At 59.3% G+C, this 21,940-nt stretch overlaps 4 protein-coding genes across 4 annotated transcripts; 1 reads left to right on the forward strand and 3 right to left on the reverse strand.

Annotated features, from left to right (window-relative positions):
* Positions 1–129: 129 nt before the first annotated feature.
* On the reverse strand, positions 130–4,703 carry LOC120756877 (flavin-containing monooxygenase 5-like). Its single transcript, XM_040073639.2, has 8 exons — positions 4,569–4,703; positions 3,256–3,444; positions 3,013–3,175; positions 2,219–2,361; positions 1,783–1,982; positions 1,347–1,693; positions 880–952; positions 130–793 (listed from the first exon to the last, which is right to left on the reverse strand). The coding sequence occupies exons 1-8, from the start codon at positions 4,701–4,703 to the stop codon at positions 433–435; spliced, it is 1,611 nt and encodes a 536-aa protein (XP_039929573.1). The 3' UTR covers positions 130–432.
* Positions 4,704–4,952: 249 nt separating this feature from the next.
* LOC120756874 (flavin-containing monooxygenase 5-like) lies at positions 4,953–9,189 on the reverse strand. The gene is given in 9 exon segments (XM_040073633.2): positions 4,953–6,120; positions 6,349–6,421; positions 6,744–6,855; positions 6,857–7,094; positions 7,393–7,592; positions 7,928–8,070; positions 8,309–8,471; positions 8,552–8,740; positions 8,950–9,189. Coding segments are annotated over 9 exon segments (1,596 nt in total). The 5' UTR covers positions 9,082–9,189; the 3' UTR covers positions 4,953–5,774.
* A 3,278-nt stretch (positions 9,190–12,467) lies between these two features.
* On the reverse strand, positions 12,468–15,492 carry PLPP6 (phospholipid phosphatase 6). The gene is made up of 2 exons (XM_040073638.2): positions 15,093–15,492; positions 12,468–13,297 (listed from the first exon to the last, which is right to left on the reverse strand). The coding sequence occupies exons 1-2, from the start codon at positions 15,490–15,492 to the stop codon at positions 12,927–12,929; spliced, it is 771 nt and encodes a 256-aa protein (XP_039929572.1). The 3' UTR covers positions 12,468–12,926.
* A 476-nt stretch (positions 15,493–15,968) lies between these two features.
* On the forward strand, positions 15,969–21,253 carry FAM78B (family with sequence similarity 78 member B). Its single transcript, XM_040073484.2, has 2 exons — positions 15,969–16,231; positions 17,621–21,253. The coding sequence occupies exons 1-2, from the start codon at positions 15,969–15,971 to the stop codon at positions 18,141–18,143; spliced, it is 786 nt and encodes a 261-aa protein (XP_039929418.1). The 3' UTR covers positions 18,144–21,253.
* The last annotated feature ends 687 nt before the right edge of the window (positions 21,254–21,940 follow it).

Consider the following 21,940-nt stretch of genomic DNA (forward strand, 5'->3'; position numbering starts at 1 on the left):
CCTCAGCCGCCGGCCGCCATGTCTGTTGCGGGCAGGGCTGAGGCCGGGCGCGGGGCCAGCGGGACCCCCAGGATGGACCTCACGGACTGAGGCAGCCAGGCGCTGTGGTCTCCGGTCCCCGCGCACGGGGACAAGTTTTATTGCCCTTTGCCGGGGGGCCCCGCTTGGGCACGTTCCCGGTTTTCCCACCACTTCTGTGACCTAACCCATAGACAAAGCTCGTGAGGCTGCCGGGCCAGGATTTAGGGAGCTCTTCTCAGAGCAGCCCGTGACTAGACTGGGTGGTACCACAGCGGGAAGATGCAAGAGACCGGGCTGCACCTTCAAGGAAAGACTCCTTCCCTGCTCCGGCACAGCTAGAGAGAGACAAGAGACCCAAGCCCAAGGGAAAAGGAGATTGCCGGCAGGACCCGCAGTCTCCTTCGCTTGGGGCTAAGGAGAGAGCGAGACGTAGACGAGGGTGGCCACGATCATGCCGATGCTGAAGAGCACCGTGAGGACGTGGGGCACGGCGCTGCTGGAGCGGGCGGGGCGGGCGGCGGCCCGCGGCTGCAGGGCCCTGACCATGCGCTGCCGCTGCGTGAGGATGGCCTCCCTGGCGCCCGCCCACGCGCCCGGACCCCGCAGCCGGTACTGGTACGGCGTGCAGGGACCCAAGGCCACCTCCACTGCCAGCTTCGGGTCCGTGAGGAACAGGGTGAGCAGGCTGGGCTTGACCCCCAGCTGAGAGGCGAGCTCGTCCATGTAGGGGATGTAATCCACCTGGATGGTGTGCCGCTGGCTCTTCACGTACCTGTGGGCACGGAGGGAGGGCAGGAGGGTTTGACACGGGGGCAGCGGGGTTAAGGGTGGCAGGGCGGTGCTGCGCAGGGGCCTTACCTCTCAGCCATTCTCTGCTTGGTTTGTGTGATTTCAGCCAGCATGTCGGCGGGGGGCGGCAGGCCCTGCAGCCCTGGGCAAAAGGATGCTGGAGCTGCAGGGGGGGCTGTGCTCCTGCCATAGTCTGGATGGCTCTGCAGCCCAACCTGGCCTCTGCACGTGGGGCTTTTGGGGCGTGCCGCCACGTCAGGAGCCAAGTGGGAGACATGGGCAAAGAAAGTGACAGCAGGAAAGGGAAGGGAGAATGTGGTTGCAGGCAACGGGACCAGTTAGTGGTCCCCACAAGAGAAGAACAGTGTAAGAGTCATGGAAAAATGCAGAGTGGGGTTATTTCTTCATGAAGAAGCAAAAGGAGGAGAAAAAGCTGCTTGCAGAGAGGCAGCATATGAGGAGATGCCACCAGCAACAACTCTGTTTTGGCGTGGCTGGGGGAGCCCAGCTGCATCCCCCAAACTGCCCTGACTTACCTTTGAAGATGTAGGTGGCCCAGCGACACTGGAGCTCTGAGATGGGCATGATGGCACCCAGGGGCTGGATGAGGCCGATAAAAGCCAGCGTTGGCTTCTCCAGGTCAGGGGGAAACATGAATTTGTAGAGTGGAATCTGATTCTCCACCACCTTGAAGCCCTCAAGGAATGGGAATGAGAAGCTGTATCCTGTGGCAAAAACTACGGCATCGACATCTTCCCTGGTGCCATCCTCAAAGATGGCAGATGTCTCTGTGAACTCGCAGATGTTCGGCTTCACCCGTACCCTGCCCGAAATGATGCGGTTGGGCAGGTCATCGTTGACGGTCGGGTGCTGGTCAAGGACCCTGGAAGGCACAGACAGACCTCATGTAGGCCCTGGCAGGGGGATGGGCATTGCTGGAGCAGCTACCTGGGGCACTGCTGGGGCGCTCACCGGTGCTTGGGCTTTACGCCATAGAGCGTGTGGTCAAAGCGGGCATTCAGCTGCCGCTCCAGGAAGAAATTGATGATATTTAGAGGCAGCAGGTTCTGGAGGAACTGCGTGAAGCGACTGATGTAGCTGAAATCAAAGGGGTACCCACTGTCTGCCACCCGGTGCAGCACCCAGGACCCACGCCTGGTGCTGAGGAAAACCTGGAAGGAAGGTGATGAGAGGCGGTGGTACGTCAGCATCCTCAGACTGGGCTGGGCCTCTGCTGTGCTCCAGGGACAGGGAAGCCAGCACAGTTGCTGGGAGCACAACAGCCACCCCCATAGAGAGGGGACAGAGTGCTTGTGGCGTGGTGCTGGAGGGAGGGGAACCCACAGGGGATGGTGGGGAAGGATCGGTGCCCTCTGGGGTCCCATCCCTGTGAGCTCTCCCAGCACACCTGCTTGGCTGCGTGGCTCAGTTCCACTGCGATATCGATGCCTGAATTCCCAATGCCAACCACGACCACCCGTTTTCCCGAAAAGGGCTGAGGGCTCTTGTAGTCCCGGCTGTGCAGGTACCAGCCCTCAAACTTCTCCAGCCCTGGAAGAGAAAGGGAAGCCATGCTGGGCTGGGATGTGGAGCAGGAGGGTGGCCACACCCTGTTCAGACTGGTGGTGTGTTTTAGGAACAAGCTAGGACCAGTGTCACCAACAGGAGTTATGCAGCCCTGAGAGGTGCTGGCATCACCAGCATGGAAGATTCTTAGCATAGCCCTGAGCATCCTGCTCTGGCTTTGGGACTAGTCTGGCTTGGAGCAGAGCTTGGACTGGAGAATTCCATGCTGACATCCCAAAATTCTGCTGCAGGTCCTGTCTGGTGCCATGCATTTCCAGTAGAGGAACAACCAAGGTCTGTGCCATCTCACCAGACCCTGGTGACTGTGCTCCAGCCAGTTCCCCAGCCAAAGAGGGTCTCCACAGCTGAAAGCTCTCCAGACACTTTACCCTGGCACCCAGAGGCAAGACCACAACCAGTGCTGAGCCCTCCAGCCTTGGTGAGGAGGTGGAGACCCAAGCAGGTGCTTGGCCAGCAGCACGGAGAGGGAACCTGTCTCAGGTAGGAGAGGCACGCTGGCAGCAGTGACATCTGCCAGTGGGATGCTTCGGACACTCATGCAATCCCACCCGATGTGTTAAACTGCAAAGGCATTTAGGGATGTCAGGGAGCAGGCGAGCAGCCCACAGGCCATACCTGGGAAGGAACTGAGCGGGAGGTGTGCGTCGGTGTGGTGCCCACTGCACACCAGCACGGCGTCAAAGACGGCCGCCTCCTGCTTCCCCTGGCTCTCCGTCACCACCTCCCACTGCCCGCTGCTGGCGAAGTCGGGGCGCTTGGACACGCGGCACACGCTGGTCTGGGCACAAGGGGAGTGGTGTCAGGCACCCTGTGCCCCCCGTTCCTGCTGCCGCCTCCCCCTCGGCCCCCAGCTCTCACCCTGAAGCGGATGTGGCGGAGCAGGTCGAAGTGCTGGGCGTACATGCGGAAGTACTCCATGATCTTGGAGTTGTGCATGTAGTTGGGGAAGTCCTCAGGGATGGGGAAGTCGCTGAAGCACATCATCTCCTTGGAGGTGTTGATGATGACAGAGGGGTAGATGCTGGCACGGCCATCCTCGGGGTGCTCCTGTGGGAGCGGGGCACAGCTCAGCGCTGGCTGGATGAGTGATGGGCTGCCTGCCTGCCCTGCCTGGCACCTCCTCTGTGGGTGCAGGATTTAGCCACAGGTTGTTGTAGCACCCATCCCTGCACCCAGCACTCTCCTGTGGTTGAGACCCCCGCCACCCCAAACACAGGGATGTAGCTCTGGACTGGTGGGAGCCAGGCAGTGATGACAGTGGGTCATGGTGGTCTTGTGCGTCAGTTTCCCCACTTCCACTCCTTACACCTATGAGGTAGTACATTCCCAAAGCTCCTGTGGTGCCGGTGCCCTGGCTGCCACATTAGGTCTTGCCGGTTGTGGAGCCAGCTCCAGGGCTTCCTGCTGCGTGGTTGCTTCTGCTTACCATGTCTGTGCCTCAGCAACTGGATGCTGCTGCTCTGGTTCTGCCCCACCAACCCTGTCCTTGACCCATCACAGGTAGAACTAGCAGACTGTGACAGATCCACCCCAGACCCCACTCTGGCATGGTGCCACCTATGTTCCCCCCAGGGCTCTCCCACATGCATGTCAGGACATGGTGGGAACACTGGTCATCTTGTTGGTGGGTCCATGGGATAAAAGTCAGCAGCCTCATTAGGTGGGGGCAGAGATGAGCTCCAGGGTTGTGCCAAGGCACAGAGAAGACAGCATGTGGTGTCTCTGTGTGGGCAAGTGGCAGAGAAGCAGAACAAGAGCAACCATGATTCCAGGAAAGGGCTGGGCAGGACAGGCACAGGGACAGACAGTGGGGTCAGATAGGACAAGATAGGTAGGAAAGGGCTGGGAGTGACCAAGAGCAAAACAGCAGAGGAAGGTGTGGATGAAACTGGGAATGCAGGGATGGGAAAGGGGAAGTCTGGGCTGAGGGAGCAAGCCATGCAATGAAGTCCCTGGGGAGGCTTTTATCCTGCTTCTGGTGAGTCGGAGTTGAGTCCTATGTGCCTGGCACACCAGCTGGCACCACGCTGCCAAATCAGTGTTGTTTTCCTTGGAAACCTGTCTGCTGCGTGCACGCAAAGCAGGGGAGTGGTGCGTTGTTCTCTGCCAAGGGCTGATCCCACACCCATCCGTGCTGCTGCCGCAGAGCAGGCTGGCTGTGCGGGGCTTACCTCGAAACGCCAGAGCCCCCCGATGTCCTTGCTCCTCTCAAAGCAGGTGGGCTCCAGCCCCTCATCCAGGCAGCATTTCAGGGCGCACAGGCCAGAGGCACCGGCACCGATGATGGCTACTCTCCGGGCAGCCATGTCCCACGGTGTGGTGGTGGCAGGGATGCTGGAGAAGCTGTGGTCGGGAGTTGCAGAGCCAGGTGTGTCCCTCAAGGGAGGCTGCCCGGTTCTGCTCTTTTTGAGGGTGACTGCCCCTCTGCTTCCTGTGGGCGGCCGAGGCGTCACAAGATGTGTTTCTTCCAGACATGATCTACAGGTTTCCCCCACCACCCTGCCACACCTCCTGCCTGCGCCTGACCTCTGCAAGAGGCACATTAAGTTCTGTAAGCGCTTAATGATGCCGACGTTGCCCCAGGACTTCCTGGGCAGGGCAGTGATGTGGCTATGCTTCAGATTTCAGCAGGCTGTGGCATGGGAAACAAACCTAGGGGATGGAGGGGCACTGGCATGACCAGCCCAGGCATATGATGGACAGGACCCCCATCCTTTACCCTCTCTGGGTCCCCAGCCCACCCAGCCACCTTCCGGAGGGCCTGTGTGCAGGTGACCAGGGTGGCACTGAGCCATGCCACTGTGACCACCAGGACCTGCTGCGGTGGCACACACCTTGAGAAAGGCTGTCTTGCTGTGGAACGTGTGTGTATGTCTGCCCATGCAGTGGGCCAGTGCTGCGAGGCCAGTCTCAAACCCGTGAGCATTCCCACAGCACACAGAGGGTTGTGATGGTGTCAGTAACAGGACGGACACTTGGCTGTTTAATGCATTTATCCACACAGAAAGTTTGCTGTGCCTTTGCTGCTCAGCTCTGTGGTGGTGTGGTGAAATTGGCACGGCTGGGTTACAGGGGACAGAAAAGCCCGGAGCGCTGGCTGAGAGAGACTGGAATTTAGCCTGCAGTGAACTGGTTTCCTCCTCTGTCCATGACAGCACTCCCCAAGGGGAAGTGCAGAGCAGGAGCCCAAGCATTATTTTGGCAGCTGGGGAGGTTCTGTGCATCCCTAGCTCATGTGTGGTCACAGCTGTGCCATGCCAGGCAGGAGGCAGGTTTCTGCCACCACTGGGGGTGCACAGGCTGCCAAGGGGCAGGAGTGGCCAGCCAGTCCCACAGCACATCATTGCAAAGCCTCCCTTCCTGCGCTTGCAGGGCATCTAAAAGTAAGCAAAAACAGCTGCCAGGATGGCCACGGCCCCGACCAGCTTGAAGATGAGGGGCACTGCAGGGGCTGAGGTGCTCTCTTCCACATGTCGTGTCTGCAGGGGCTTGAGAATGCGCTGCTGCTGCGTGAGGATGGCCTCCCTGGCGCCCGCCCACGCGCCTGGACCCCGCAGCCGGTACTGGTACGGCGTGCAGGGACCCAAGGCCACCTCCATTGCCAGCTTGGGGTCTGTGAGGAACAGGGTGAGCAGGCTGGGCTTGACCCCCAGCTGGCAGGCGAGCTCGTCCATGTAGGGGATGTAATCCACCTGGATGGTGTGCCGCTGGCTCTTCACGTACCTGTGGGCACAGAGGGAGGGCAGGTAGGTGCTGGAAGCAGAGCTGGCACATGCCCTGCACACCAGGAAGGCAGTATTGGACAGACAGGACTGTAGGTAGTGTGGCTAACCACATCCCTGCCCTCTGTTGGCACACACAAATGTGCCAGGACACATCCATGGGACAGGATGGATGCCCATAAGCAGCTGTGCCAAAGGCAGCCCCTTGGTGCTCCTGCAGGGTTCTTACCGCTTTGCCATCACTTCTTTCTTCTGCTCAATGTCAGCCTCCATGTCGTGCCGTGGGGGCAGCTCATTCAGCCCTGGGGAGGATGAGACAGAGCGGCCACTGTGGTACTGCCCTTGCCTGGGTGCTGTGCCTCTGCCAGCACCACCGTGGTGTATGCTCTGGCACCTGAGGCATGTCCAAGTGCCTCAGGATGGGAAGGAACAGCCCGTGGAGCTCAGGGTATGGATGTCCCTGTGCCTCTCAGAGAAGTGGCCATCTCATCATGACAGCCTTGAGGTAGCCATGCCATCAGCATGGCCAGGATGGCACAATCAGCTGCTGCCTTTTCAACATGGCTGGGCACCATGTGCCCTCACTCCGGGGCTGCATCCATAGGGCAGGTTTGCCTGACTTACCTTTGAAGACACGGGTAGCCCAGCGACACTGGAGCTCTGAGATGGGCATGATGGCACCCAGGGGCTGGATGAGGCCAATGAAAGCCAGCGTTGGCTTCTCCAGGTCAGGGGGGGAACATGAATTTGTAAAGGGGAACCTGGTTCTCCACCACCTTCACACAGCCCTCAAGGAATGGGAATGAGAAGCTGTATCCCGTGGCAAAAACGACAGCATCGACGTCTTCCCTGGTGCCATCCTCAAAGATGGCAGATGTCTCCGTGAACTCACGGATGTTCGGTTTCACCCGCACCCTGCCTGAAATGATGCGGTTGGGCAGGTCATCGTTGACGGTCGGGTGCTGGTGAAGGACCCTGGAAGGTGCAAGGAGCCGTTAGGGCACTGGGAAGGGAGTGTTTCCACTCCATGTCCTGCTACAGCTGCTGCTCCCTGCTCTGGGAATGCTCATCCCCAGCGATGCTCGGCAGCTGCCCCTGCACTGCTGTCTCCGAGAGTCCTCGGAAGGGGCAGTGGTGGCTCCCTGAAGCATTGCCTGGGCACAACAAAGTGAATTACCCAGTTCAAGCACAGGGAGCATGGAATGGCGAAGCTGGGCAGGACACAGAGGGAAGCAGACGATCCCTTCTGGGCAGGGGGAGTGTTTGCTGATACCTGTGCTTTGGCTTCAGGCCATAACGTGAGTGGTCAAACCTGGCATTCAGCTTTTTCTCCATGTAGTCACATGCCATGGATGAGCTGAGCAGCCCCTGCAGGAATGTCTTCATACGGGTGGTTAAGATGGTGTCAATGGGGTAGCCCTGATCTCCAACGCGGTTGAGGATCCATGCACCCCGGCGGGTGCTGAGGAAGACCTAGACAAGGAAGAAGGATCACTTCCTGGAGGCAGTGATGGTCCTGGGAGGGCTGCCCTGTGGGGTACATGCCCTTGCCTGGGATCACTCTCTTTATTGATGCCCAAGCACTGGGTAAAGACCCAGAGGGCAGAGGGAGCTGGTGACTGGCAACTCGCAGGGGAGTGGGACTAAGTCCCAATTGGCTGGCAGCTGGGATTGGCAGGAGCCAGCATTGCCAAACGCAGCAAGCGCAGGCACAGAGCAGCGCCTGTGCCTTGGTCCTGGTTGTCCCTGTGGAGCTGACAGTGTCCCACAGGGGCAATCCTGCCCGCTGGGACCCTCCTCCTGCTTACCTGCTGGGCTGTTTGGCTGATCTCTACAGCCAGGTCTGACCCTGAATTCCCGATCCCGATGACAACAACCCTTTTGTTTGTGAAAGCCTGAGCATCCTTGTAGTCTCGGCTGTGGAGGTAGCAGCCCTTGAACTTCTCAATTCCTGTGAGCAGGGAGGAGGGATGCTTGGCTTCCTGGTGCCAGGTTGGAGGATCAACCCCCTAAAAGACTGGAGATGCTCCCTTGCCCCACCAAACCACTTCTGGGGAGCACAGGAGCACTCCTGGACTCAAAGCAAGGCAGGGAAATGCTGGGGCCAGGAAGAAATCAACAGGGAGAATAGGGACTGGCATGGACTCGCTTTCAAGAATGTCTTGTCATGCCAGCATACAGGGCAGTACCTGGGAAGGAACTGAGCGGGAGGTGTGCGTCGGTGTGGTGCCCACTGCACACCAGCACGGCGTCGAAGACGGCCGCCTCCTGCTTCCCCTGGCTCTCCGTCACCACCTCCCACTGCCCGCTGCTGGCGAAGTCGGGGCGCTTGGACACGCGGCACACGCTGGTCTGGGCACAAGGGGAGTGGTGTCAGGCACCCTGTGCCCCCCGTTCCTGCTGCCGCCTCCCCCTCGGCCCCCAGCTCTCACCCTGAAGCGGATGTGGCGGAGCAGGTCGAAGTGCTGGGCGTACATGCGGAAGTACTCCATGATCTTGGAGTTGTGCATGTAGTTGGGGAAGTCCTCAGGGATGGGGAAGTCGCTGAAGCACATCATCTCCTTGGAGGTGTTGATGATGACGGAGCGGTAGATGCTGGCACGGCCATCCTCGGGGCGCTCCTGTGGGAGCGGGGCACAGCTCAGCGCTGGCCAGGGCAATGATGGAGAAGGATGGCTGGGGCTGCTGAGGTGCTCCTTTTCATGGAGCCCCTGCCCTCAGTCTCACCCAGAGGATCCCACTGTGGCTGGCTGCCACCCCACCAACCACAAATGACCCCTGAAGGTCACCGTGCTGGCCGCAAGCAGGCCACGTGGCCAGCAGGGTTTACCTCAAACCTCCAGAGGCCTCCGATGTCGCCGGTCCTCTCGAAGCAGACGGGCTCCAGCCCCTCCTGCAGGCAGGCTTTGATGGCGCACAGCCCGCTGCTGCCCCCGCCGATGATGGCCACCTTCTTTGCCATACTGCGCTTCACCACCGGGTCTCTGCCTGGGGACAGCGTCGGAGAGCGGGACTGAGCAGCCGGGGTTGCAGCTGTGCAAGACTTTGACCCTGGTGCACCAAAGAGATCCCAAGCAAGAGCGGCAGCCCCTCAAAAGTTTGTCCGGCCTTGCAAAGCCACTGCTGTCCCGCACCAGGTTTGGACCTGACCAGTGCAGGGTTTTGCACTACTGGGTGTTGCCTTGAGGAGAAATCCTACCGAGTGTCAGGGAGCCTCAAAATCTCCCTGTCCATGCCAAGTTCCGGCGATGGAGGGGCCCTGGAATGCGGTGCCCTGAGCCCAACGGCTCCCTCCCGGGTGGGTGACAGCCCCCTCCCGGGTCGGTGACAGCCCCTCGGCCTGCCCTTTGCCCTCTCCCTGCCCGTGGGGAGATTCCTGTTGTGCTGTCCCGGTGCCCACTGCCTGCTGGCAGCTCGGGGGACACCCTTCACCGACCTGCGGCCGTGGGATGAGCAGCCCAGGGAAGGCTGGCAGCAGGCACGGAGCCGTACGAGGGTCTCTACCGGGGTGCCCCGACCCGTGACGCCGGATCGCGGCCTGGTTTTATAGTGCGCAGCGTCCGGGAGCGGAGCCTCCCCCTCCGTCACTCCTCCCACGGGGAAAGGAAGCCAGAACCGGCTGGTTCCCGGCCGCCTGCAGGGCTGCTCCGCAGCGATGTCGCCGCAGCCTCGGCCGGCAGCCTAAGGCGGGGACACGGACACGCAGCCGATCCTTGTGCTTGCGTGCTTGGTAAACAAACGCCGCCCCGGACTTTTCCCCTAGGATTATCAGGATCAGCCCACGCCCGGTTATCCTGGTAGCCGGGATGACACACGGCTCTGGTTGCTCCAGCGGTAGCCGGCACTATATTGCCCACATCCCCTGTGTCCCTGGGCTGGGCATGTCGGCACAGTATCCCTATAGCCACGGCTCACTCCTGGGCTAGCAGAGTCCTTGTGGCAAGTGGAACCCCGGTGCAAGGAGCACCACGCTGTTGGGGTGTCCCTGGTGTGAGAGTGGTGAGACCACAAAGGAAAAGGCTGTCCCTCACAGCAGGAGGCACAGACCAGGCGGATCCAAACTTGCTGCTGCCCCCTGGCACACTCGCAGCCAGACAGCCTGAGACCTGCAGGGGAAATTTGCTCTTCAGTATCCAGAGAACTTTGCTGTAGAGCTGAGCAAGGCAGAGGGGCCAAGTTCTGCCCGTGAAACAGTTTTACCTTTCTAAAACTCATGTTTGCAGTAAGCTTAATAAGTTCTTTCTGTCCCTTGCTGTTGGCAAGGGCTGATCTCTGCCTGGGGCAGAGGTGCTGAGCTGCTAACCCACACTCTGTGCCTGCCTGTCAAAAAGCATAAAAAACCCCCCCATCTTACCAAGCAAGGGATCAGCACAGGAACGGAGAGATGGCAACACTGGCAGTGCTACTCTTCCTGCTCTGCTCTCAGCTGGCTTCTGGCTCTTTTGCAAGCTCTGCACAGACTGCCCAAGGGCAACAGGTACAGGGACCTCTCTGAGCGTTCCACCGTGCTGCTGTGCTATGAAATCTCTGTGCAGGTTGCCTCTGAATTTGTCCTTCTCCCTACAGGCTGCATAGCCCTGGACTTTACCCCCCTGTAGCTGGATTCATACTACAGACAAACTGTCCTGTCGGGCACCAGGGTCATGCCATGCATGATATTTTGGTCTAGGCTGGTATTTGGTTGGTATCTGTGGATATTCACGGTTCCCCACATCTGGCAAGCACCCAGGATGTGGAGTGTGCACAGCAGTGTCTGCTTTACAGTGTTTGCTCTGGGCTTCCACAGTGGACAGAAATGCCATGGGACAAATGGAGCAGAACGCTTCTCTGTCCTATCAGTGGGTTACACCTATTCTTGGAGGAGCAGTGACAAGCACAGAAGGAGAACAAAGGTCTCTGGTGGAGCTGGAGAGAAGCACAGAAGAGGTGAGAAGGTGGCCAGGCAGCCTGTGACCCAGCAGGGCTATGCAGTGCTGATGGTGGGTACCACCAGGACCTCATGGAGTGTCATGAAAGTGAGTCAAGAGCAACTTTTCGGCCCACACACATGTGGGAGCCACAGATCCACAGGTTACTACTGTACCTTCCATGATGTAGAGAGGAAGACCCCAACAGCTCTAAGAACTGTTGGGTTCTAAGACTATTAAGTGCAGACAAAAACCACTGTGTTTTGGAAAAGGTAGAGCCAAGATGCTTTGGCACAGCACAACAAGCCCTGCCTACCCAGTGTGCCACCTGCCTGTGCTCCCTCAGCCACCACAGGGCTGGTCTCCCCACCTTGGGGCAGCACGGCTGGCCCAAATGTCCTGGTGCTGCTGTGCAAATGCCAGACTGGCCCGGCTGGCTGCTAGGCATGCAGTGCAACACAAGGGATTATTTTTTGGTCACTGCAGCATCAACTCAGACCCGGAACCCTGTCAAAGGGTCAGGGCTCAGCCCCAGGGGAAGCTTGTCATGTCAAGCACTTCCATTTCAGCCCCTTTACAACTGGCAGTGACAAGGTACTCACACCAGCAGCCATCAGGCTGCTCCTGCACACCCCACCCAGGAGAACAGCACACTTACAACACTGCCCGGTCTTAATACAACTTAATTGGTGTTTTCCAGGGCCTGGGTGTACTAGTAAACCTCAGTGACCACAAAGAGCCTCACCTGGTCCCAATCCCTCTACCCACATGCCAGGGGCACTGTTTAAGAGGATTATTTGAGCTCAATCTAGAGCCCCCACTCCCTGCCTGGCTGATGAAATGCGTACTATGATTTTCTGGCTCAAGTCTTGGCCCAAGCTCATTATAGAGGCTCCTTGTGGTCCCCTCCTGCCAAGAACCAGCAGCCCTCTGTGAAAAACAGGCTGCCAGTGGTGCCAGGGGAGCAGTGCCAGCTTGCCTGAAGCACAGGGAGCTGTGGCAGTAGTTGGCAGAGCCAGGGCCTCTTGCTGCAGGAGGTGCAAGCAAGGTTCAGACCTAGGGCTGGGTGTATTTCTGAACTGTGGGAAGGGGCTGGCTCTGCAGGACTCTCTCTGCAGCCTGGAATATGCTGTCAATCAGGAATTGCTGTGAATGCATTGTACCCCGAGAAACTGAAAAGCCTGTGGAGGGAAAAATGAACTGGGAAGCTCTGGACAAGAGCTTCAGGAGCAGGCTGCTGCTGGGAGCTGCTCACCCTGTTTCCCACTGGATGATCAACCCTTCAGTGCCATCATCCTTTCCCTATGGCTCTGGGAGCCATGTGCTCACCATCTAGCCTTAGTGCAGCGCTTAAAATTGAGAGCAACAGGGAAGAGATTTGCTTAGGGAGACAAAGCTCTTTCTATCCCTGAGGAGAGACCCCAGTGGGTTCTCTCCAGGCAGGTGTTGTAGAGAAGGCTGTGCAGGGTATGCTTAAGACAGCAGCATGATAAGTGTATTTATGGGATAACAAATACAGGGGTGATTGTAGGGAAACCTCTGCAAAGTCACAGCTACCACATACACCATGGCCTATTGCAGGTGCCCAGCGAGAGCATGCAGATTCACAGTATGAGCAGTGAGCTGCCAGATGGGTGTGCTGAGCCCCCTGCAGGCTCTGCAGAGACTGCTTTTGGTCACCAGGGAAAGTGAGCGCAGACCCTGCCCGACAGCCGACCAGGAGGGCAGGACAGCACCAGACATCTGAGTGCAGGCCCTGGAGCCTGCAGCACCACTCATGTAGAAGCTTTGGCCAGACTGATGGGGTTTAGGATACCAGTTCAAGTGCCAGAATCCCGTCCCTGCACGTGCTCAGAACACCAGCACGCGGCCCCTGCTTTGTGCCGAAGCCAGCGGTCGGTCAGTGGCTCCAGAGCGCGAAGAGGGCGGGCACGGTGGCCGGGGACAGCCAGCAGTGCTCCACCACGCCGTACAGTGCATAGCCCAGCAGCAGCCCAAAGAGCACGTCCGTCATGTTGTGCCTGCCCAGCATCACCCGGGAGATGCTGACGATGAGAGCCCAGAGCACCACGAGCACCCGCAGCGGGGCGGCCAGGACCAGGTGGCGCAGGACGAAGCGGCAGACGAGAGCGGCCCTGGTGGCGTGGCCTGAGGGGAAGGAGTACTTGTCCACCGAGATGGTGACGAACATGTCCATCTTGTTGTGCGTGGGCCGCGGCCGCTTGACGAGCCCCTTCACCACCGCCACCATCACCAGGTCCAGCAGCAATGCTGGGAGAGACAGGAACGGGCGGTTACTGAAAGCAGAACCATCAGCTAACAGAGCTCAGGCTGAAGGTGATGTTTTCCCCCATGGCTGTAAAACCCAGGCAGGGAGAGCACATCATGCTCTTGGCCTTCTGCAGCAGAATGAGCACATCCTCAACCTCTATTCCTCTGCACACACGCCTCCTGCACCACCAGACCCTTGGCCCGCCACAGCCGAGAGGGCTCTGCCCAGCCTACACCCCAGGGCTTTTCTCTCTTTGCAAAATCTGATCTTGCCGTGACCCAGGGCTCAATCTGCTCCTTAATCTGAAGGCAGCAGAGGCATTAAGTCCCCGCAGCTCCCTTCCTGGCAGTGCTGACTCTGCATTGCTGTCTGCCTTGGTGGCCGGGGTCAAATCAATTGGGTGAATGATCAACCCACTCCACTGTGGAACAGGTCAGTGCGAAGCGCTCGGAGTTGGTGTGGTGCCAGGGCTCCTGGGGTCTAGCTTCTCCCTGCTGCTGGGGTTTGGTTTTCAAGAGATGAGTAAAGGATAATTTACGGTGGCATGCCCCCCTGAGAGCTAAAGGCTGTTGTGATAGAAGAGGCAAAGTACCTGTGATAAGGGTTCAGCCAGTATTTGGCAAGAGCACCTTCTCATGTAGGGCAGAGGGTGCTTTCTCCATCCCTGTTAAGCTCACCTTAGCACAGCACTCACTGCCAAGGCTACTTCTCCCACGGATATTGTGTAAGAGACCAACGTCTGTTTGTCCTAAGACTTGCTTCTGGACACCAAATCTTTTGGTCACTTCAGCTCATTTCCTTCGGTTAATCATTTAAGAGAAAATTTTCTTTCTTTTTCCACATGTAAAACTAGATCAATTGCTTTTTCTCTTTCTACACAGGATCTGGGAGATTCGAGTTGCACACGAGGGAATCCTCCTTCCCCATGTGGGTGTTGCGGCCCTGGGGTAGATCCCAGGGAGATGGGTGGCTCTTGCCCAGAGCACTGAAGGCTGGACAAAGCCCTGGTGCTGGGACAGATCTCCTTTGGAGCAAAGGTTAGGTTGGAGGCATCCAGGTCCCTTCCCACAGCTCTGCTGCAGGGCTCTAATTTAACCGTGTGCTGCTAGATGAGAAAGATGCACAAACCTATGTTTCCCACCAAGCAAATTTGGATTCAAATTCTAAGTGTGAGATCCTAATTATTTGCAACTTAATACAAGAGTAACAACAGGGAATCTGAGAAGGTCTGGTGCTCTGGAGCTATTACAGTTTCTAAATAAGCAAAAATGAATCCCTTTAAACATACCTAGGCTACTCTGTGTGTGTGTGTGAAACACTACACCATGCAGGATTAAAATTCGTGCTTTAAACCAGGTTTCCTCACTGGCTGGTAGAGAACAATCCACAAAAGCCCTGCCTGCAGCAAGCCAAGCAGCCAGAGCAGCTTTTCAGGGAAAGGGTTGGTGTCTCAACACCAGGCAGCTGCACCAGGAATGCGCTGTTGTGACAAGCTTGAGGAGCCAAGAGAGGCTTCAGGCCCGACAGCGTTTTGTAACCACAGGAGCAGTTTAGCTGTCTGTAGTTTCCCAGTGAGTGGTTGTAAAGGTGACAGACAAGTCGTGCTGGTGCCACCACGCCCTTAAGCTGCGGGGTCACTCCCTCTGCTACCAGGCATCTCAGGTGAGCCGGCACAGGTTGCTCAAAATCAGCCGGTGCTCTTGGGGCTCCGGCTTAGCCAGCTCTGCCCCATCCCTGGGGTCCCCCCTCCCCAGCTGCTGCCTGCACAGCCCCGGGGCGAGCCCCCCGCCTCACCGAAGAGCAGGTTGAGCAGCACCTCCCTGGCCGCCGAGCTGTCACTCTGGCAGAGCCCGTAGAAGGTGCCGAGCAGCCAGGGGATGCCATGCCCCGACACCTCGATGACCTTCATGAGGGGCCGGGCGCTGCCCCAGGCCGAGCCCTCTCCAGCGCACACCCCCAGGCGCTTGGAGGCCCAGAGGTCGATGGCGAGCAGGGAGCTGAGGGCGATGCCCACGAAGGACGGGTTCAGCTTCATGCAGTCCTCCTCGGGCAGCGGGGCGGCCGCGGCGCCGGCGGGCTCCTTGCGGCGGGAGGGGCTGTCGGGGGCGGCGGGCCCGCGCTGGCTCAGGGACAGGAACTCCAGGCGGCCGCCGCTGCCGCCGCGTCGCTCGCGGCTGCTCCGGGGGCTCGGCATGGCGACGGGAGGCGGGCGCCGGTCACCCGCTGCCAGGCCCGCTCGGGACCCGGCATGTCACCCTGCCCGGGGCCGCTTCCCTCTCCCCCTCCCCGCGCCCCGCCCGTTATCCCCGCTCCGCGCTACCGCACCGCCGGGGCGTGGTCTCCCCGCTCTCGGCGTGTCCCCGGCGCATCTCCAAGGACGCGGCGGGTGCGGCGCGCCCGCGCTTCCCCCGCTACCGGACGGCCCCGGAGCCGCTTCCGGTTCCGCCCGTGACGCAGGCGGCGCTCCCGGCGCGCCCCGCCCACCGGCGCGCACGTGCCCGCCCCGGCCGGCGTACGGCGGCCGGCGAGGGCCGGAAGAGACGCGGCGGCGCCTTCGCCCTGCCGGCGCCGGTGCGGGCGCCGTGCGGCGGGCGGCGATGCGCGGCGGGCGGGCGGCGGCGGGACCGGCCGCCCCCCCGGGCCCGCGGTGACGGCGGCCCGGCCGCGGCCATGGGGTGCCTGCAGAGCGTGGCCTGCAAGGCGCGGGTGCGCCGCGAGCAGATCGTGGTGTCCGACGTGTCGGCCACCATCGAGCCGGCGGCCACGGCCATCGAGGAGAGCTCGCCGGTGGTGCTGCGGTACCGCACGCCCTACTTCCGCGCCTCCGCCCGCGTCCTCATGCCGCCCATCGCCCGGCGGCACACCTGGGTGGTGGGCTGGATCCAGGCCTGCAACCACATGGAGTTCTACAACACCTACAGCGACCTCGGCGTGTGAGCACCGCGGGCGGGCACGGGGGGACGGCCGTGGGGGCACGGGCGGGCCCGGGCTGCGTACGGCGTGGGCTGCCCGATGCGGGCACCTGCCCTGCTCCGCCCGCAGGCACCGGGTGCTGCACCCCCGGCACCGTGCGCTGCGTTCCCGGCATTGGATGCTGCAACCCGGCACCCTGTGCTGCCCCTCTACCCCACCTCTGCAGCCGCAGCCACGCAAGGGCAACACCTTTACCCAGGCCCTGTTCCCCGACCCCACAATCCCAGCTCCTCGCTCCCCACAGGGGCTCCCGCACCACCCCGCTGCTCTGGACCTCGCCCTTCCGAGGGCTTTGCGGCCGCCGCCTCCCACCAAGCGTCGTTTCTTCTTTGGGACTGGGACGCGAGCACGGGCAGTGCTGGGGGCGTTGCGCCCTTGGCTTGTGTTAGAAGAGGGAAAGGTTGCGGTGCTGGACAGAAGTGGCAGCTGGAAAACAGCCTTTCCTGAGGCTTGGCGTGCAGGGGATTTGTGGGGATGCCGAGGGGCAAAGCTGTTGGCTCTGTATCTGTGTCTTCTGCCTTTGCAAAGGGGTGATGCAAGGGGGATGTCCAGAGGGATCTGCTCTGCAGCTCGCTGGTGGGCTCCTGCTGCTGGTGCCACAAGTCTGTGGGTGCTGAGGGAGCAGCAGGTCCTTGTGCTGCCTGCCTGCATCCCTGTATCATGACACATTGGTGTCTGTGGGGCACTGGAGCACTTGGGGATGTTGGAGTGAGTGGAGGTCATCAATTGGAGGCATGGCAGAAGTGTGGCTCCAGCCCTGTGCTGCAAAGCTGCTCTCTTGTTATTGCCACGCAGGCCTCACTGTAGCCACATGATGTTGGTAGCATGGCCAGCAGCAAAGATTTGGGTTGAATTCCCACCCCCCCCCCCGCCCCCCGCCATATTGCAGGGATTTCATCATGCCAGTGGCAGGCATCATTGTGGGATTTCTTTGTTGTACGTGGCTCTGTATTTAAGGCATGAAAATCGCAGACCTCCTGCAAGGATGGGGGCTGCTGATGGGTTGGGCCAGTGCCCTGGTCATGGTGCTGCAGCTGGTGGACAGGGAAGGCTGTTCACCAGCACAGGAGCTGATTAAGGAGAGAGTGACCCCAGAGAGACTCAGCAGTGGGTTTTGATCCAGTCAGTTTAATTGCAGGTTAATTAAAATGGCATCGTGTTGGCAGAGCAAAGGCTTTAGCTGGACGTGCAGCTCCCTTTACGGAACCGAAGCTGAACTTGTGATTCAAGGTTGTCCCTGAGAGTTTGCTGCAGGCAGGCAGAGGGTCCCTGTGCTGCTGGCTTCCCCATCCCTTGCCAGGCACTGCTGCTGCCATTTCCCTGCTTATCTTTCTCTTCCTCTTCACTAGGTCAAGCTGGGAGCTGCCCGACCTGCGAGAAGGACGAGTAAAAGCCATCAGCGATTCGGACGGAGTGAGCTACCCCTGGTATGGAAACACCACAGAAACCGTGACCCTGGTCGGGCCCACTAACAAGATCTCCAGGTTCTCGGTGAGCATGAATGACAATTTCTACCCCAGCGTGACGTGGGCTGTCCCCGTGAGCAACAGTAACGTGCCGCTGCTGACCAGGATTAAAAGGGACCAGAGCTTTACCACGTGGCTCGTGGCCATGAACACGACCACCAAGGAGAAGATCATCTTGCAGACCATAAAGTGGAGGATGCGAGTGGACATTGAGGTGGACCCCATGCAGCTGCTGGGGCAGCGGGCACGGCTGGTGGGCAGGACTCAGCAGGAGCAGCCGCGGATCCTCAGCAGGATGGAGCCCATCCCACCAAACGCACTAGTGAAGCCCAACGCCAATGACGCCCAGGTCCTCATGTGGAGACCCAAGCGAGGGCAGCCCATAGTGGTGATTCCCCCCAAGTAGAGTGTGCAGGTGAGGACCTGGGTGCCCCCAGCCCGCTGCAGATGAACAGGGTTTCCGAGCCAAAGCAGACATCTCGGGTTCTCCTGCCTTTGTTGTTGTGGTTGGAAACGTGGCTCTTCCTCGGTCAGAAATAGAGCCTGGCTGGCACAAGGGCGCAGAAGAGGGTTTGCTGAGCCGGAGGATTTCCCAGGAAGTGGAATCGAGTACTTGCAGCTGGCACAGAGGCTGTCTGACGTAAAGGACTTGTCTTTCCCTGCGGGGCGGCACAAGGAGCATCAGTGTGGTCGAACCGTGCCCGTGGCAAATGCTGCTTCCTGCCCGGCCGGAGGGAGAAGCAGAGGCTGTGCCTGCTGCTCATGGGGGCTGCAGGGCACAGTGGGGTGCCCTGTCCCGCCATGTCCCTGCCATGTCCATGCCTATGCATTTCAGGTCCATAATCCACCCCTGGTCTGCGCACTGGCACCGGGCGGGAGGGCCGGTGCCGGGGTGGGGGGCTGGGCAGAGCCGCTGCCAGCCGGTGCCACTGCCCCGGAGGGGTTTTCCGCAGCCCGGGGGGAGAGGGACACGTTTTGCATGCATCTGGGTGTGTTTGGAGTAGTTGTGAGTGTAGGAGATGCTGTAGCTCTTTTCCGTCTTGGAGTGAGGTCTAAGGGCAGGTTAGATGTCCTTTTGTTTTAAGGTGCACTAAGTCTTTGCAGCTCCTCAGCCTCCCCTCCCAAGTCCCGCTGACCCTTCTCTTACGGAAGCAGCACCGATTCTCAGACAAGTGAGAAATCGGGGGAGATCTCCCAGCCCAGGTGCTCTGTGTGTGTGTCTGGTACCCAAACCAGCTCAGAGGTACACGTGGACTCACTTGGCTTCACAGCAGACCGCGCTCCCTAGCTAGAAGTTGAGTGCTTGCTCACTTTCCACGCAAATGCTGGCTCACGTGGAGACCTCTTCCCCAGGGTGAACTGGCTGGGCCACCAGTGGAGGGGATGGCACACCTTGTGGTAACTCCCCAAGCTCTGTGGAAAGCAGGGATGTGAGTGGAGGCTGTTCAGGGCAGGGTTTGCCTGGGAAGGAGAAGGTGAATGTGCTGCCTGGGGTCTGCCTTCTGCTGCTGCCGTGCTCGGAAGGGGTTACAGGGGGATTTATTTGCCTTTCTCCTCACTCCTTGCTGCCTGGATGGCTGGCATCGGCTGGTCCATGGGGCGGCACGGTGCTGTGGGATGCAGCTGGCAGTTCCCAGGATGTCAGCCTGGAGTTGCAGCAGAGGCATAAACCATGGCTGTGCTGCTGCTGCTGCTCTGGGTGCTCCATCATTCCTGGGCAGGTGGTTAGAGCTTCTGCTGCTTTCTCTGCTTTATCCTCCCCAGCATGAGCCCTGCAGCTCCTCCAGCTCACAGCCCTGCACTCTTCACATTGCAGGGGGATTGTGCTGCCCTGGGGATGCAGGTCATTCCTGCTGGGATGGTCCCATGTGCTATTCCCTGGCAGGAGAGCCTGGGGAGGAGCACTGGGTGGCATTTCTGTGCACCCCAGGCCCCACCAGCACAGGGGCTCCCGAGGCATCTTAGACCAAAAATCCCTGTGAAACCTCTGTGCTATTTATTGCCCTCGGCAGTTTGCTGCTCATCCAGTTACTTGTTTCTCCTATGGGAGCGTTTCCTTTTGACGCCTTGGCGCCTTTCCCTGTGCCGGGGCCGGCGCTCCTCCCGCCCGGCCTCGCCCTGGGCTGGGAACCTGCTGCTTTCCGTGCCTATGTCGGGGTTCTGCAGGGGCTACAGCCTTGCCGTGGGGCAGGCTTGGAGGGAGAGAGGGCTTTGAGCTTGGGTTTGTTGTGTTTTCTGCAGCAGAGCTCCCACAGGGAGCTTGCTGGTGTGGGAAGACGTCCTGCTCTTGTGAGACTGTGGTTTTGTCCTGGTGTGGGACTGATGGCAGCTTTTGCCATTGCTGATGTTTCATTTCTCAAAAAGTGTGTGTGGAGAGGGGTTAGAAACTTGAAATACAATTTTCCTTAAGGAGTGGGGGAGGAGGGGTGAGTACCTTTTGTTTTGAAGTAAGGCAGGTGTATACTTTTGACCCAGGGGGACAGGAACCTCTCTGGCAGCATCGGAGCTAAAATGCCAGAGGAAGGGGTTCTCCAACAAACAGGTAGCTCCAGGGTGGGCTTCCTGCAGGGAGAGGGTGCTGTGTCCAGAGGCTGTGTGAGCCAGCTCCCCAAGACGCATGGGAAATGGCTGCATGCTGCTGTCAGCCCAGGGAGCTGCTGTGGCACCGCCATGGCTCCAGTTATCTGGGAGAGTGGGGACACTGCTGCAGGGGTGCTGTTGAATTCATTGTCACCTTTTGGGATTCACTGGCCAGTCTGAGCCTTGGCACATGGCTCGTGCCATGACTTTGAGACAGCGGTAGCTGAATTTCTGCCCATGAATGTCTGCAACACCCTGGTGCCAGGGTCAGGCTCCATGCCTGGCTGTAGCTGTGTGCCTGATCCCCCAGGGCTGCCCCAGCCTGCAGGCAGGTGTTGGCTGAGCCCCGGGGCCATGCCTGTGTTCATCCCTCCAGGCTTCTGCCAGGCTTCCATTCCCGCTCCTCTGACGCCTGGATTTGATGCACTTGACTCGGTTTGGTGCGTGGCTTGTCTTTGTAGGCATTTCCCCGTTGAAAAAGAAGGGGGGAAAAAAAAAGAAGTTTGCAAAAACTGTTTGCAGAGAAACACGCGCAAACAGTGTTTACAGAAACGTGCAGGCATTTTGCATGTTGGCAAAATGTGCGTGTTCACACCTGGGTGGAGGTGGAGCTCTGGGGCTGGTGGTGCTCAGAGGAAGGGGAGGGAAGGTGGTGGGGGAGAGCTCCCATGTATGAGTCTGAGTTTGGCTCATTCCCTGTGGCTGGATGAGCACTCAGACCCCTGGGCTTCATCCCATGGGATGCTTTCCCTGTGCCCCCCCTTCCCCACCAGCACCCCGTTATCTCAGGGAGGGGCAGCTCACGGGAATGCCCACCCTCACGCTCCCCGTGCCCTGAGCCTCGGGGTGCCCCTTCCCCTCGTCGGGTCACGTATTTATTTATTTATTTATTTATTTATTTATTCATTTATTTATTTATCTATTTATTTAAGTTATTTATTGGTATTTATTGACAACTGGAAGTCGGTGTGGGGGAGGGGGGTCATTTCTGCTGCACAGTGGGGGCAGCTGGGTCTCCCCCGCACCCAGCCCCCTGCATTTTGGGGTGCTGCTGGGAGCACCTCTGGCGAGGGGTGCTTGTGGGTCCCCCCCCCTCCCATCCTCTTTTTGTGAGGGAGACAAAGGGGAAGCACACCAGTGCCTGCAGGGAGGGCACCTGGTGCTCGCCCCCTCCCTGCAGAAGCTTGGAGCCCAGTGCTCCCTCCCGTGCCCATCCCTGTTTACTGACCCGGCCTCCTGGTGTTTCTCCTGCTGGGTTTGCTGATCCCAGCTCCCGGAGAGGGCGGGAGGAGCCAGGATGGATGAATGTCACTACGGAGAACAGATCAAACCAGGTATTCTGCTGCCGTGTGGGGAAAATCAGAAAGAGGAAAGCTGGTTTTGCAGAGTGCCTTAAACACAAATGACTTTACCGAGTAGGGGGCTTGGACTTCTGTCTCTGGATGTTATTACCAACTCGAAAAATGTTGCATTTCACTTCTCTGGGATTAAAAGAAAACTACTCGAGCTGTACTGGAGCCAAACCTTGTGTTTGCTTGAGTCTCTCTGGGGCTGTGGCAGCACCGTGGAGCAGGTGGGAACTCATGGAATGTCAATCAGCCCCTGCCTGCCTCAGCAGTGGCA

This window comes from Hirundo rustica, chromosome 9, assembly GCF_015227805.2.
Source record: "Hirundo rustica isolate bHirRus1 chromosome 9, bHirRus1.pri.v3, whole genome shotgun sequence".
NCBI classification, from domain to species: Eukaryota; Metazoa; Chordata; class Aves; order Passeriformes; family Hirundinidae; genus Hirundo; species Hirundo rustica.